We start from the raw sequence: 14,517 nt of genomic DNA on the forward strand, positions 1-14,517 counted from the left end.
ATGCAGGCTCCGCGGGCCAAGTAACTCACAAGTCGACATCAAACGCGTCGGATTGCCTGAAGAAAAAACAAGATCTGATATGAGAATATGATCGAGGCTCAGCAGTATTCGTAATGGCCAAGAGATCCTTCTACCGGCTCGACGAATGGAGAGTAACTATAACCTAACATTAGCCTTACACCACAGCACCTAGTAGAGAGCCCATGAGCCTTGAACGACGCGTCATGAAGGACAGTGAGCGGAATGACAAGTAGAAAGAAGCACCGCCAGCAGCTTCAGCCCGAGACACGTGTGATCTGGGCAATTGTTCAAGGCGATGCGTGGTACTCACAGCCGCGTGGCTCGGACGATTGACATCTTTCTTACACAAGATCTGACAAGATGGTGTGTGGAAATGTGTATCAGATCGACTTGGAGAGCCGCGGACAGTCGGTGGAAAAGTAGCCATGGCTCCGATGAGGCTGTGGATGTTGGTAAAGCTTCAACGATGGAAGAGATCACACCGGAAGAGTTGGTCTTCAAGACATGTACCTGTACAAACTTACAAAGAGTTTAAGGCCAATCTTTCGGACCTACAAGTCGCAGCGAAGAAGAATTGCAAAGGTTCCTTGCATGTGTTGGATAATAGGCTGACGGATGTTGGCTTGTCAGATCAGCAAGAGGTGCATGAAGGCGGACGTGACAATCACCGACGAGCCCGACTGTGGATAGAGACCAGACGTCAGTAAATTCTCCGAAGCATCACATCAAATTCCTACACAACAAGAAGCATCATTGACCTTCAGCTCAGCTTTTGGAGGTGGTTGGAGAAGAAGTTGATGGTGACGTCTTGCTGCTTTCGGACGACCCCACGGACTTGCTAGACCGGATAAGGTATAGCGTTCGGACTTTCTGAGGCAGCTTATTCTTATTCCTGCTGCTTCTCTCTCCGCCCTGCCTCATGCTTGTTGCAGCACCAAAAAGACGTGTCCGAGGGGCGCGCGTGAGCAGCCAAACCAACGAGGACCTTCGGAGAATACGCGTCACTGTTGTCAGAGGTGATGAAGAAGGGTCCAGAGCTTTGCGGCGGTCGATGCATGACGCGGCTGTGCAACAAAATCAAGGCTATATAGGCAGAGAGGTAGGTAGGCTTTTTTTTTCTTGCATCCAGTCCTTTTCTGCTCAGAAATACACACATATACACAATCGCATACACAAAAAGAAGAGAAAAATACCACAATGAAGTTCAATTTCTCCATCCTCGCCGCAGCCACCGCTCTCGTCGGCTCGGCCACCGCAGCACCTCAGAACAACGGTAACTGGCAGAGCTACGCTTCGCAAGCAAGTTCTTACTGGGCATCAGCCAACCCTTCCGCCACGGGTGATTGGTCTTCATGGGCCAATGCCGCTTCATCGTACTGGAACAGTGTCAGCCCCAGTGCCGCCCCTTCGCAATGGTCATCTTACGCTTCCGCCGCATCTTCATACTGGGCTTCCCACAGCGGTAGCATGATCACCGCCGCTCCCAGCGCTTTCCCCTGGGCTGGCGGCTTCGGCCCCGGAGGTCCTGGTGGATGGAGAGGTGGCAATGGATACGGCCCTTTCGGTGACATCGCCAATGGCACAAACTCTGGCTGGGGTCCTTGGGGCACCGGTGCTTGGACTTCCGGACCTTGGACCTCTTGGTGGGGTGGAAGCAACTGCCCTGACAGCACCTGGTCTGGTTGGACTTCTGGTCCTTGGGGTACAAACGCACCTTGGACTTCGTGGTCGGGCTGCAAGGCTTCCACTACTGCCACTTCGACCATCACTACTACTGTCTCTGGCACACCCACCACTACTGTTGCCTATGGCGTCCGCGTGAATGCCGCTTCTGCGGCTTCTAGCACCTCTGGCTCTGGATCGGGAACTGCAGCCACCGCTACTCACACCGGTGCTGCTTCGAACATGGGTGTGTCTGGTGCTGGTGTCGGTATTGGAGCCGCTGTTGCTGCTGTGTTGATGCTGTAAATGCTTTGAACAGCGTTGCATGGATACGAATTGCATGAATATGTTATGAGGTGGATACTGCGGATTACTTGTATGCTAGATTGTCGTTGAGATCAGAATGAAACCGTCAGTTTTGTTTCACCTTGCATTTCACGTTGCATAATGATTTGTCCTGGAAAACTTGTCCTAAAGAGCTCGAGTCGGCGACAAATCACTCTTGTTCAAAATCTAGCAAACATCGGTGGACAGCTACGAGTGGGGACTCGCAGTACTGTTGCATCTGAGATTTTGGCGGTTGATTGTTCTGAGCCGGATGTGGAAGAGGTTGTACTCGAGTACTCGGGTATTGGTGGCGCCAAAAGCCCTCCACACCGGGCGCAATCTGAAGCCAGCGAGCGTCGTCTCTGTTCGTCCAACCTCAGCAACCTTCAGCATGCACCGAATATTGTAGATCTTCACATTGTCATTCTCACACTGGCAGAAAATTTGGTTCTCTTGACCTTTGCGAGCGCAATGAGCGATTCTCTGGCGGCTGAAAGGTAGTATAGAATGACGGCAGTCGAACGTGCGACCACTACATTCCTCACAGCTTCGGTTACGCTCCGCCGGCTTGGTTGAGCTGTGGTTCCTTCAAGTCTGCATCAATCTCTCTGCTCTGTTATTGTTCAATGCGTCATTGAACTTGTGCATGGTAACGACTGCCGAACTTTTTTACTGTTCACCAGAATTGCCAGTGCTGTCCCTCATGCCGCTCAGCACAACGACGAACCCGCTCTTCTAACTTATCACGTCGTCAAAAAAGATGACCTTGTGGTCAGCGACGATGATGTGCTCTTTTGTACCACGACCCTGTAGCACGCAAACAAGCGATACTTATCGTGGAAGAAGTCAAAACCTGGCGTTCGACCATCATCGTCACAAGAGGAAATAAGCCATTCAGCTGTGGTTAAAGCGCCAGCCTGGCCCCTAATCAAGGACTCCTGAAGGCACAACTGGGAGGTCCAATAGATACTGGGTCTCCAGCCTTTGAGTCGCTGCTGTAGCACGTGATTCGAGAGTAGAAGTGGTGCAACATCTTCTCTGTTACCTTCCAGAACTGAAGCAGTGGAAAGTGGAAAGGAGAGCGCGTATGAGTCAGTAGATGTTCCGAGGAAATTCAGGATTGATCAGACGAGGTGCATTTGAGGCTGGACCGGGCCCTGACAGGAGTTTGAGCTTGATCGAATAGCTTTGCTGTCTTCCCATCTCCGAACCTGATGGCGGCGGCAATCTGGGTCTCGTTGCAGGCGACAGCTGCTCATTGCGGATGGCAGTTGGAATGTACAGAGCTGTCAGATCTGTAGAACATAGTCAGCCAAGGTCAGTCCGATGCGAAGTCATGTAAGTGTGGGCAGTAAAAGTTTGACGGTCGAGTTGACCTCGAGGCATATCAATAGTGTCTCTGTTATTTGCACAAGAAGCCTCGGAAGATTGCCAAAAAAGGATTAGTCCACGATGATGGTTGTCTTTCAGGTGTACCTCAACGGACTATTCAAACGAGCAAAATTCGCATCGACTTGAGTGAAATACAACAACAAGAGTTTACTCTTTCACAACCTCGCGACCACATCTTCTTACGCCCAAGTTGACCATCGATTGGACTATCTCAACATGGTCACCACCAGGAACGGTGCACTGAAGCACCGCCGAGTCACAAGGAGTATGGCCACATCAAAAGCTGGCTCATCGGGAATTGTCAAGCAGAAGGCCACTTCCGCTCCCAAGGAGGCGCGCAGCAACACCGCATCGAAGAAGAATAAGACATTTGCTCCTACCAAGCGTGCTGAAGCAGAGGAGACCATCCCTGAGCAAATAAGCGACGAAAATTTCACAGCCAGGCCCAATACCAGGAGCATGGCCAAGGAGACCAATCTCACCAAACCCACCAGCAGCAAACCCTCATCGCGCCTCATTACCATTGCTGCTTCTGCTGCTCGTCCGACTACTCGCAGTATGACGATCAACAACAGAGATACCGCCAGAACTGCAGCATCTGAACCTCCTACTCAGGCTGAAACGAACCTCACAACTGCTCCTCGCCATATCAATCGGCAGAGAGCAACTCAGACAACTCTTCCCACATGGACCACGACCAACGTTGCCCCTGTTGATGACGTTCAAGCACGCCCCGACCCTTCTGTCGCCACAACCCCTGACCCTCCTCGTACTCGCTGTGTAAACGCCAGGATCATGATTACCCCTCGCGGTCGTTTTGTCAGATCCGAACCGACCGCTCAGCTCACTGAAGGTCAGTGGCGCTACATGATCGCCAGAACCCGTGCTTCACTCAGACGCGCGCTTGAGGGTGATCAAGAATGGCCTGACCTCTCCCATGGCCAGCGCAGAGAGATGATCAGGATGTTCGCTTGGGTCGAGTCAGAACCTGGCAGAACCCATCATGATTACTTTGACCTTCCTGTCCGCCACGAGGCTTTGACTACCAGACCCATGGTTGATATGTCGGTGAGTTGTTCTCGCGATCTGGGTTGAGAGAAACTACTGACACAGTAACAGGGGTACATCACTAGAGTGCGTACTTGGTATAAAACTTTGAAGACAGGCACCAACAATGGCGAAGCAGAGTCCACTGAAGATGGGGATGAAGACGTTATCGAGGAGGATTGAAGGTCTCCCAAGAGAAAGAACAATCACAACAGGAACAAGAACAAGAACAGAGCTGTGGAGTAAAAGAAGCTGCGCCAGGATGAAGGCATTGACAGCGAAGCAGGCACTGACGAGGTGACCGAGCAAGAGAGCGAGGAGGAAGACTTGGAGAGCGAGTAACACGAGGAGAGGCGCGAGGGTATCGAGGGCAACGACGAAGGTTCCTCTCTGCCATAGGAATGCCTGGGTAGTGCTTCGTCGGGTGTCACTTGTGGACGGATGCTCGTAGGTCTGCTCCGTGCATTGTTGATATTGAGCAGTGCTTTGGAGATAGAGATAGCTCGTGCACAGACAGAAGGCATAAAGAGAGGTGATTGCACTCATAAAGATACCTTGTAGCACTTCAAGCTACAATAGACTCCCCCAGCGATGGAGAGTAGTAATACAGCAAGCTTTTGACCTGTTTTCATCGAGCCTAAAATCATGTTGCAAGTGCTCTTTGCAGCTTGATGGTAGGAACGTGAAGTGGATGTGCCTGTGAGACGATCAAGTAAACTCTGACCATCACCTACCTTCTTCTCAACAAGCCAACACAGACTTCAGAGCCGTCTCTCTGCATACAACCACCATCATTCACGATAATACCATGACGTTCCTCATCGCTCTCATCATCGACTACTTCTTCTTCATGCTCTCTGGCCTCCTCATGTTTTACTCGCTGGTCCACGTGCTGCACTTCATCGGCTTCTTTCACCGTGACGAGATTCCCTGGAACGACATTTTCAAGATCGGATACATTGTGCGCGACATCTCATTTTGCTTCTACATCGTCATCACTTTGGAAGCATTGCTGCTTCATGTAAGTACAGAAGCATGCTTTTTGTGGTCGCTGATTCGTTCTTTGAAGAACCGTTGAACTCCTAGAAAGATATCTGGGCGCGAAACGTGCTATTAAGATGCAGGACATTTTTGGTTTTGGTATACCGTCCACCGAGAGCCTCTTAATTATCACCACTGACTTGAACGAGAAGCATGTACTCAATGGGCGGTCGCCATCACGAGGACTACTGTGCATTTGTTCAGTACCAGAAAAAGAACAAGATGCCTTATGGAGTCAACAAAAGTCACAATACAAGAACTCCAAATCCAAAACCAATTCCAGTTTTCTCAAAGTTCCTCTTCCTCTTCAAATCCAAGTTCCTTTTGCGGGTGCTTGCTACCGTTAATCTTCTGACCATCAATCTTCTGACCACCATGGCGAATGATATTCAGATTGTCCATATTGCTGCCTGACTTGGGAGTATATAGTATTGCTTTTCTGATCTCTGGCTCTTTAGCTGTGACTCTCGATGGAGGTAAATGGAGAGAGTCAGTCGATGATGCGCTACTGCATCGAGCATGCAGTGGGTTCTTTGGTCGGCTCTTTCCTGCTCCTGTGACCCTCTCAATGTCTTTCTCGCTTGACTGAGGCGAGTCTCGAGCACCAATCGATGCTTGGCTACTGTTTCTTGACTCATGAATATGCAATGATTTCTTCAGACGCCTAACTTCCGACTCTTTGGCACAGACGTTGTCGAGAAGAGTGGCCCATCTGTTTCCGTAGTCGATTCTCATGTCTTCAATCTCCTGGTCCTTTTGTCTGATCGTGTCGCGGAGACGTCGGTTCCTTCTGGCCGACTTCTTGAGAGATGACTCTTGCTCCTTTTCGATCTTCTTCTTGCTTGCTGCTAGCGATCTCTTGATTGTTGATTTCATTGGTGCGAAGCTCTCGCTCATTGTGGCAAGGCGTTCGGATGCGCTCTTATCGTTGTCGTCGACTGGGTGTGTGAAATGCCGGGCTGGGATCTTTAAGGCTCCTTCTGACTGCCGCGGTTGATTCTTAGCCTTCGTAATTTTGCGTTCTAGCGAGTTGTACATCTCGTTTGCTCTGGCAATCTCATGGTAGGCGTCGAATTCGAACTGTTTGTAGCGCTTGAGCTCCGCTTGGAGTCGCAAGACTTCTTCTGTTGTTCTTTTGGCATCTTCTTGTGCTGCCTTTTGGGTTGCTCTCGCGTAGTGAAGCTGCGCCTTTAAAAGACCCGTTGGTGTCGCGGGCTTGTTGTCTGTCTTTGAAGCTGTAGACGTCGGCTGCCCGGTTTGACTGGTTGGCTGAGGAGTAGTGTTGATGGGCTTCGGCTGTTCAGTTTGACTAGCTGGCAAAGCAGTAGTCTTGTCCTTGGTCATAATGCCAGGTGAAACAAGCTTGATCCAATTGTCTGAGTCGGAGTCTTCTTTCTTGACAGCCTCGCTCATCTTTGAGAAATCAAAGCTGGGCTTAAGCTTACTAGCCGCCATAATTTTCTGATAAGCTGCCAGGTCGAAAGGCTTAGACTTAGGCTTATCGACTGTATCTTGCGAAGTTTGATTTTCTGTCGCGGCTGTACTGTTGCACGTGGGAGTTCCAGTAGACGACACGGGCTTGACTGTATTTGATTTGAGATCGCTCAAAATTTTCGTCTTGTTTGTCCTTCCGAAATGGAAGCTGGGGAGAGCTTTCTGATAAGCTGCAAAATCGAAGGGTTTGATGTGAGTCTTGGTGGCTTCGTTTTGTGAAGCTTGATGACCTGTGGCAACTACATCATGAGTTGTTTCTTTGGTTATATTGAAAGCAGGGACGTTGGCTGGTGCACTTGAAGGTACGTGCAGCGGCTTTGAAAGCGTCGTAGGTGGAGAAATCGATGTAGGAGACGCAACAGCCTTTTTCAAGTTGGGGGCTGACAGAGGCTGAGGCATCTTGGGCGATGCGGGTAATGAAGTCTGCTGCGTCGTGATCCGAGGCGTCGCCGGCGCACGTGGAGAAGATGTGTTGGGTGCTGTATGATGCAGAGCAGATACAGGTGAAGCTGCATAAGGTGTAGGAGAACTCCTCAGCCCAGTCTCTGCTGGCACCTTTTGTTGAATAGTCTTGAGGCGCTCGAGGACAGGAATCTTGATTTGAGGAGGAGCGACGGTAGAAGGGTCATCAACTTCGTGAGACGTAGCATTCTTAGCCTCGGACTGCTGACATTTGCCCTCATGGTCATGTTGTTGGTCGAGCAGGTTGGTGCGATGGTGCAAGAAGCCCGAGGAAGTCTGCGCGGAACCTTTCTCTTCTCGGGCTTCGGCGAGCCGAACTTTTGTATTCTCGAGCTCTTGCTTAGCGGCTGCTGCCTTGTCAACTGCCGTCTTTGTGTCTGCTTGAGCTGCAGATAGCTCAGCTTGATGCTTCCCTTCTGTATCAGCGAGGACTTGCTCTTGCTGATGGAGACTCGATCGTACGGTAGCAAGCTCAGCCTCCAGATCCTTGCAGCGCTTCTGAGCGGCGACGAGTTCAGCTTCACACTTTGTGTCTCTGTCTGCAACAGCTTGTCTTTGCTCTTGCAGTTCCTGTTGCAGCTTAGCGACTTTGTCTTCCAAATCCTTGTTTCGTGTTTCGATAGCGAGGTCTTTTACAGCTAGGACAGATTCGTCTCGAGCACTGGTACTGGTTACTGCAGGATCCTGTCGAAGTTGTTCGAGCTCTGATCGAGCAGCGGCAAGCTCAGCTGTCAACTTGCCGTTCTCCTTCTTTACAACAGCTTCATTGTTCTCTGCAGCGTTTCGAGCCTTTTGAGCCTCAGAGAACAGTTGGACATTCTTAGCGTTCGCATCTTTGGCAATCTTGAGTGATCGCTCGAGTTCCGCGATTAGCGTATGCTTGCGGATCAGCTCATCCCTCAAATTGCTCTCGGATGCTGCTGCTGCTGGTTTTGCTGATGTCTTTGCGGTCTTGAGCTCTTTTTCGAGGCATTGAATGGTAGCCTGAGCGCTCGCAAGGCTTGCTTCGAGAACGATACACTTCCGTTGGAACTTGCCATGGTCTGGATTGGCATTGAGGTCGGCAAGCTGTGTCTTGAGGTCTTCGTTCTTGGTTTTCTTCCCCGCCCTGAGCTGTTGTTCAAGTTGTTTGATCCTCGCAAAGCTCTCCTTCTGAGTTGCAGAGAACTTTGCGACATTCCTCTCGTTTGCCTCTCGGAGAACTTTGCATGTGTTCTCGAGTGCTGAGTGTCGTTGACGCATCATGTTCAATTGGTCTTTGAGGTCTTGTGTGTCTTTGTCAGGTGGCGCTCGGTTAATCTGGATGTGAAAAAGCTGCTTTTGCAATCTGTCGATCTCTTGGTTCTTCTTCAATAAGGCTTGCGCGGCAGCGAGCCCATACGCCAAAGCCGGATTTGCTTCCTGCCAATCTCTGACATCGTCACAAAGATCATGGTAATGCTTTTGCTGACGCCAATATTCGAAGTCGGATGCCTGCTTCAGATCATAAAGTGTTGCAATAGGTCTTGGTAGAAGCGAGTCCACCACTGCATGTGCGACCATTCGCTCACAACAGCGAGCATCCCTCATCGCTAGAGTGTAGCGCGATATGAAACATCTGGAACACCAGAGATGCTCAGTACAAAGACCTGTCTGAAAGTCTGAGGTTTCATCTCTACACCAGTGACAGACCGGTATGGGCGCAGGGCGAGCCGGCTTGAACTTGAACTCGTGTGTGCATTTCCCATCCGTGTGCCTTGAACAAGAGGCACAGTAACCTTGAGTGAAGTCCGGGCATTGACCTATCGGCTCGTATTTCTTGCGTTTCTCGGGGTCTGACAATATCTCGTACGCATTGTTGATCTCTTGAATTCGCTGGGTGGAGTCGGGATGCGGGTTTCTGTCGGGATGGTGCTCGAGGCTTGCTTTCTGCCATGCCTTCTTTATCTCTGACTCACTGGCACCTGGCTGCAGTCCGAGGATTTCGTAAGGGTCTTTGTTAGGTGGCATTATGTAGAGCGTGCGTGCTGCGGCCAATTATTTTGGCGAGTCGGCCGCTGCTATGCAAAGAATGCTCCAGCTCAGTGCTGATGTACTTCGGCCACGTTTGAGAAACACTCCAGCTACAAAAATGTCGTGGGTGCGGGTGTGTTGTTTTGGAAAAGATGGTGTCAAGCCAACAAAGCATCCATTTCCACGATCTAGGCCACGCTCACACAAAGAAATCTTCCGCAAAGTACACGAACAAACAAAGAGATGCGAACTTTACCCAAATGCATATGGAATAAAATGCAGATCTATATTAAACAAACCTCGATACCACTAACAGTCACGAGAATATACACAGAGTTAGTCACTCGCTCGATTGTTCAACAGAAGCACTTCTTACCCTTAGAAGCCGTAAATATCATTCTATCAGGAAGACGTAAACAATGTAATAAGCTTCTCATGGCCCGACTCCGCAGGAACCTCGTTTCGCATCTTACCTCCTTCCACCGGTCCATTCCTTCACAAGAGAGGTGTTCTACGTAAGCATCCAGGTAATTGAGAAGAAGGAACTTAACACAAGCAGAGTCATATTCGAAGGACCTTTGAAGCGACTCAGGGATCACGAGATACAAGATGAAAAGCTGTCTGGTATTCTTCTGTGTGATATTTTTCGGATGATTCTGAGTATCCTGGTCTCAATGAAAGAATAGCTTCAATGCACGGGGACTATGTATCCCGGCTCAGGGTTCCTCGCAGCAGCCCATTTCATGATACTCTCCCAGTCATAGCACGTATGCTTCTCAGCATTGCCCAGAAAGTACTTTGACCCGTCTGTGTCTTCGAAAACATGCATTGCTGCTGGACTGAGATCGGGTCGACATTGCAAACTCTGCCTGATATGATTCATGCAGTGGTCGATGTGGTCTCTCTGAGCGGCTTCCAGGGCACCTTGATGTTGCGAGTGCGATTGTGATGCATGAGTCTCATGATTCCCTTCTGCTCGTCGACCAACATGACCGTGGTCGTGTGCGCCGTAATAGTCTTTATCAAGCTCCATCCTCACGGCATTCAAGCAATGCAGGTTGTGGAAAACGTCGAGGGCAAAGTGATATTTGTCAGTCACAGGATGCTTGTCCCTGTCCATGTCGTAGGACAGAGAGGGGTTCAAGGCAATCTCCTCAGGCGTTATGGCAGGGTACTCATATTGAAGAAGGTCTGCCCATGCAGCATCGATAGCCGGGCTAGGCTTGCCGAAGTAGAGTGGAAGATTGGGATCCATCTTTCGGTATACCGTGTGGCTTGTATGATTGAAGAGGAGGAGGTCGTCGAAATTGACTGTCGCGAGTTTGTCTGGTAGAGGAGTCGTGCTTACTGTCCGAGGCAATTGTTTAGCATCGCTGTCTACTAACTCGGTCATGTCTTAAAGGGAAAGATACCGAAATCTGCCTCAAGTCCCTTATGACTTGCGAGAGCATGGACTCGAGATGACCGTAGTTCTCGCCAAAGCAATAGGCAGAAACCAGCCCAAGCGACATTCGATAACATTAGAGCAACGCTCAAGGATGACTTTGAGATCCATGACTGCCGCTCCTGTGTCGGGTGTCTCTTTTCTGATCCCGGCGTTATTAGGCCCACACCGGCCTCATCCTCGACATCGACGGATTCGCGATTTTCGCGCTTATACCACGCCATCCTCTTTGAATGTTCGCCAGGATGCGAGGAGACAGCATGTCCTGGCTGGGAGGACTCAACGCGAGTTGCATCAAGTATTTGTGGTTGAGTTCTGAAGCCGTTGACGTCAGCTGGCGATGATTGGATTGTTGTAGTGTAACTTTACTGTGCATTGCCTCTCTACGGTATAGAGAAACTTAAAATCCCGTTTGTGAGTCCGCGGGATTGAACTCAAAAGACCGTCCGTACCCCACGTACTTCTCCTGTTTTGACGATACTGTCGCAGTCGGCAAGTCTGGAGGTACTTTAGCAGCAGTATGAAGCCTTGCGGATCAGACTAATTGCATGAAATACTGCAGACAGATTTTCCATTATTACTGTTGCATGCTTCTACTGCCTAACCGCATCGGAAGACATCCTCGGACTATTTTTATAATGGTCGAGACTCATTTTACAGTACATGCACGCGGATTATTCGAGGTTTACATTATTCAGGAAGACATTCATATTTTGACAAAAAGAAAAAAGAAATATATGATTTTGTAGTTATGCTAATTAATCAGAAACCAGATGAGCCGCCAGCAGTATCTCATACTCAATATCAGAACAGTCCATCACGAAGCAAGGTCCGAGGTTGGTTCGTAGTCTTCCCCAACCAAGGACAGCAAGATAGTTTCGTGGAAGCGGCGATTGTCAGCAAGGTCCGGGTCGTCATACTGGCTGAGCACTTCAGTAGCCTCGTCCTCCGCGTCGATGAATCTGTCTGTTCTGGATTGGCGGAGAGGCCACAAGAAGTCCTCAAGAAGCTGTTCATTGTTGGCATAAGTCTGTTCACCAGGGCTGGTTTGGACAGGAATCTCGCGATCGCGAATGGTGATGATACGCCATGCGGTGTAGTGTTGAAGACCCTGTTCAAGGACATCATCGCCCTCAATAACGTGAGTCAAGTAATGTGCAGCCCAGTGGAGACTGTGAGCAACCTCAGGCTCACTCCTGATGATATCCTCGCTGTAGACGATCGCAATAACTTGAAGCAATCTAAGGAGCTGACCGGCCGAGGACAGATCCAAGTGTCCGAACTCAGCATCAAGGCTAACAAAATCAGCAGCTTCTTCAGCAGCAACCTCCTCTCGTTCCTCTGGCGTGAGCTCGAATCCTTCATCTTCAGTATCATCTCCGTGAACTCTTGTTGCATCTGCGTGACTACCCTCGCAGGAACCCATGCAGTCTTCCCAGTCGGCGAGACAGAGGAAGCGCCAATGATGCTGGCATGATGAATGTCCAGAAATGTGCCGACATCCTGGCCCACGAAGAACAACTTCTCCACATGCAGGACATTTCTTTCCACCATCAGCTTCAGCAGCTTCAACGGCGGCCTTGAGACCTTCGTCGTCTGGACAAGGACCTTCGTGAGCGCTGTTCTTGCAAGACAAGCAAGTAACAGTGCCACAAGTACACTGGCCGCTTGCAGAAGTATGAACTTCAGGCAGTCGGTGTTGGAGCAGTACAGACGCTGGTCGACAGGGATTCCCCACTCAAGCATTCTGGTACTTACAGTGGCGTAGAGCTCGGGAGGGACGATTGGCTCGAAGGTCTGCATGGGAATGTTGGTTGCGCAGAAGGGACATTGAGGTTGGAGATCACCTTCCTGCAAGTTTCTTAAAGCGTCAGCGTGACAGATTTGGCAATAACCACTGTGTGTACAAGGCAAAGTGAAGAGTGGCTTCTCATCGAGGCAGACCGGACATTCGCCCGTGTTGAACGTAGGGTTGGAGTTGAGGATACTCATGTTACTGACTTTGGTGTTTCGTTTGTGGTTGTGGATGTGGTGATTTGGTAATTCTGAACTGCTAGCAAGGTGACCCTGCTCCGCTTTAAGTAAACTGCATCAGTAGGGGCGGTATAATGTGATTGTTCGGACGTACAAAGAGGAGGTCTTTGTCTCGTTGTGATGCATAAAAGCTGGACGGCAGTGATGAATGAGTGTCTCGTTGGTGAATAAAGAAACGGAAGCAAGGGCACAATGGATCAAAGATCACGACAAAATATAGACATTGAATTAGGTGGGAGAGAGGCTCGGATTGTAGACGATCTGAAGAGATCTGATGGTTGCTCTGTGACTTTCGACTCCTGAATGACTAGCCGATGGCAGTTTCAAACTGCAGTGACCCGTTTCGCGATGAAATTGTGACCTCCAATTCGTGCTTAACTGCGCTTACGGTCCCGGCTAGGCAAGACGCCGGAGGCGACCATCCAGGGAGCAGGGCGGTTGTTCTTGTGGAAGATTTGCAGGCCACCCTCGTCGTCGTTGTCGCTGGTGTTGTCGTGGTGAGAGACCTGACGAGTGGCCTCGCGAAGCAGAGCTTCTTCCTTGATGCGCTTCTCCTCGCGCTCTCTGGCTTCGCGGCGGCTTCTGTTGTAGCGAGCCTCTTCGTCGGCGGCCATGACGCGCAGCTCGTGGGCGAGGCGGCGCTCGTTGCGGGCGTGGCGGGCGGCGCTGTAAGCGTGTCAGTAGACAAAGAAGACAACGGGAAGGAGCAGATCTTACACAATCATGAAGAAGATCACGATGTAGAAGGGGAGAAGGAACAGGAACATGATGAAAGCTTCGAGGGTGAGAAGAGCGTTGAAGTCCATGTATGTTGATAGAAGAGTCATTGTTTCGAGTCGACTGTGCGTGGAAGAGAGGAAATCGTTGTTGTTGGACGTTGTGAAGAAGAGAAGGTTATGGTGTGAAGAACGACGTGTTTTGATAGTGAAGCACGGAACATTCTAGGCTGAGCAAACGACGGTGGATGACGTCTCGACGGGTTGTTGTCAAACGATAGTTCTCCTTGCGGCCTAGCCTAGGTATAGTACCTGTAGAGATGCAGAAGGGAGAGCAAGCAGCAACTTGTGCAAAGGGGAGAGTGTGCCTTCTAACCCCTTGAGTGAACATTCCGGAGTACGATAAAGCACTAAGCCTTTTGATAAACACCCAAAACCATGCAACTTGCCTCGGAGATCGTGAAGAGTCACGGCTCGATAGCTCATTGCCGATTTGCTTCCATGATCTCCTTGTGACTATTCCTCAGCATGTAGTCTGGAGGAATGCAGAAGAAACTCCAAAGGAGAAGCTTGTCCAGAGAGAGCGTATGCCTCATGACTGTTTCAGTGGGCATACGAACAGTCTGATAGAATATCATGCATCTTGATGAGTGACTGAACCCATGCAATCTGCACAGGAGGTCCCCGGTGAGCTAGACCTCGACGTGGCATTGTCGACTTGACCTCAATATCTCCTTCTGGCTAGCCCTGATCAAAGCACTATTGAAATGCAAAAAAGACATCCAAACGAGAAGCTTGTCCAGAGAGACTATGTGGTTCCAGCCTCTTTCAGTGGACATGCAAAGGATATGGTAGATTATTATGCCTTTCGATACTCATCCGCAA

General features: G+C 50.0%; 7 protein-coding genes across 7 annotated transcripts; 3 read left to right on the forward strand and 4 right to left on the reverse strand.

The window, feature by feature from the left end:
- Nucleotides 1-446: 446 nt before the first annotated feature.
- Nucleotides 447-1,989, forward strand: M437DRAFT_69781 (uncharacterized protein; the record flags this gene model as incomplete). The annotated part of the gene is made up of 3 exons (XM_041025343.1): nt 447-720; nt 954-1,120; nt 1,225-1,989. 3 exons carry the CDS (start codon nt 447-449, stop codon nt 1,987-1,989), a joined length of 1,206 nt encoding a protein of 401 aa, XP_040875650.1.
- A 1,629-nt stretch (nt 1,990-3,618) lies between these two features.
- M437DRAFT_88398 (uncharacterized protein) lies at nt 3,619-4,632 on the forward strand (the record flags this gene model as incomplete). Its single annotated transcript, XM_041028815.1, has 2 exons — nt 3,619-4,470; nt 4,522-4,632. 2 exons carry the CDS (start codon nt 3,619-3,621, stop codon nt 4,630-4,632), a joined length of 963 nt encoding a protein of 320 aa, XP_040875651.1.
- Nucleotides 4,633-5,257: 625 nt separating this feature from the next.
- M437DRAFT_88399 (uncharacterized protein) lies at nt 5,258-5,527 on the forward strand (the record flags this gene model as incomplete). Its single annotated transcript, XM_041028816.1, has 2 exons — nt 5,258-5,470; nt 5,519-5,527. The coding sequence occupies 2 exons, from the start codon at nt 5,258-5,260 to the stop codon at nt 5,525-5,527; spliced, it is 222 nt and encodes a 73-aa protein (XP_040875652.1).
- A 3,695-nt stretch (nt 5,528-9,222) lies between these two features.
- On the reverse strand, nt 9,223-9,435 carry M437DRAFT_58892 (heat shock protein DnaJ; the record flags this gene model as incomplete). Its single annotated transcript, XM_041023474.1, has 1 exon — nt 9,223-9,435. A coding segment is annotated over one exon (213 nt), but the record flags the coding sequence as incomplete, so codon positions are not given.
- A 691-nt stretch (nt 9,436-10,126) lies between these two features.
- M437DRAFT_69784 (uncharacterized protein) lies at nt 10,127-10,831 on the reverse strand (the record flags this gene model as incomplete). Its single annotated transcript, XM_041025344.1, has 1 exon — nt 10,127-10,831. One exon carries the CDS (start codon nt 10,829-10,831, stop codon nt 10,127-10,129), a length of 705 nt encoding a protein of 234 aa, XP_040875654.1.
- A 1,432-nt stretch (nt 10,832-12,263) lies between these two features.
- M437DRAFT_30594 (uncharacterized protein) lies at nt 12,264-12,539 on the reverse strand (the record flags this gene model as incomplete). Its single annotated transcript, XM_041019185.1, has 1 exon — nt 12,264-12,539. A coding segment is annotated over one exon (276 nt), but the record flags the coding sequence as incomplete, so codon positions are not given.
- Nucleotides 12,540-13,290: 751 nt separating this feature from the next.
- M437DRAFT_88403 (uncharacterized protein) lies at nt 13,291-13,743 on the reverse strand (the record flags this gene model as incomplete). Its single annotated transcript, XM_041028818.1, has 2 exons — nt 13,291-13,582; nt 13,634-13,743. The coding sequence occupies 2 exons, from the start codon at nt 13,741-13,743 to the stop codon at nt 13,291-13,293; spliced, it is 402 nt and encodes a 133-aa protein (XP_040875656.1).
- Nucleotides 13,744-14,517: the final 774 nt, after the last annotated feature.

The sequence above is a fragment of the Aureobasidium melanogenum genome (genome assembly GCF_000721775.1).
Source record: "Aureobasidium melanogenum CBS 110374 unplaced genomic scaffold scaffold_30, whole genome shotgun sequence".
In the NCBI taxonomy this organism is placed as follows: Eukaryota; Fungi; Ascomycota; class Dothideomycetes; order Dothideales; family Saccotheciaceae; genus Aureobasidium; species Aureobasidium melanogenum.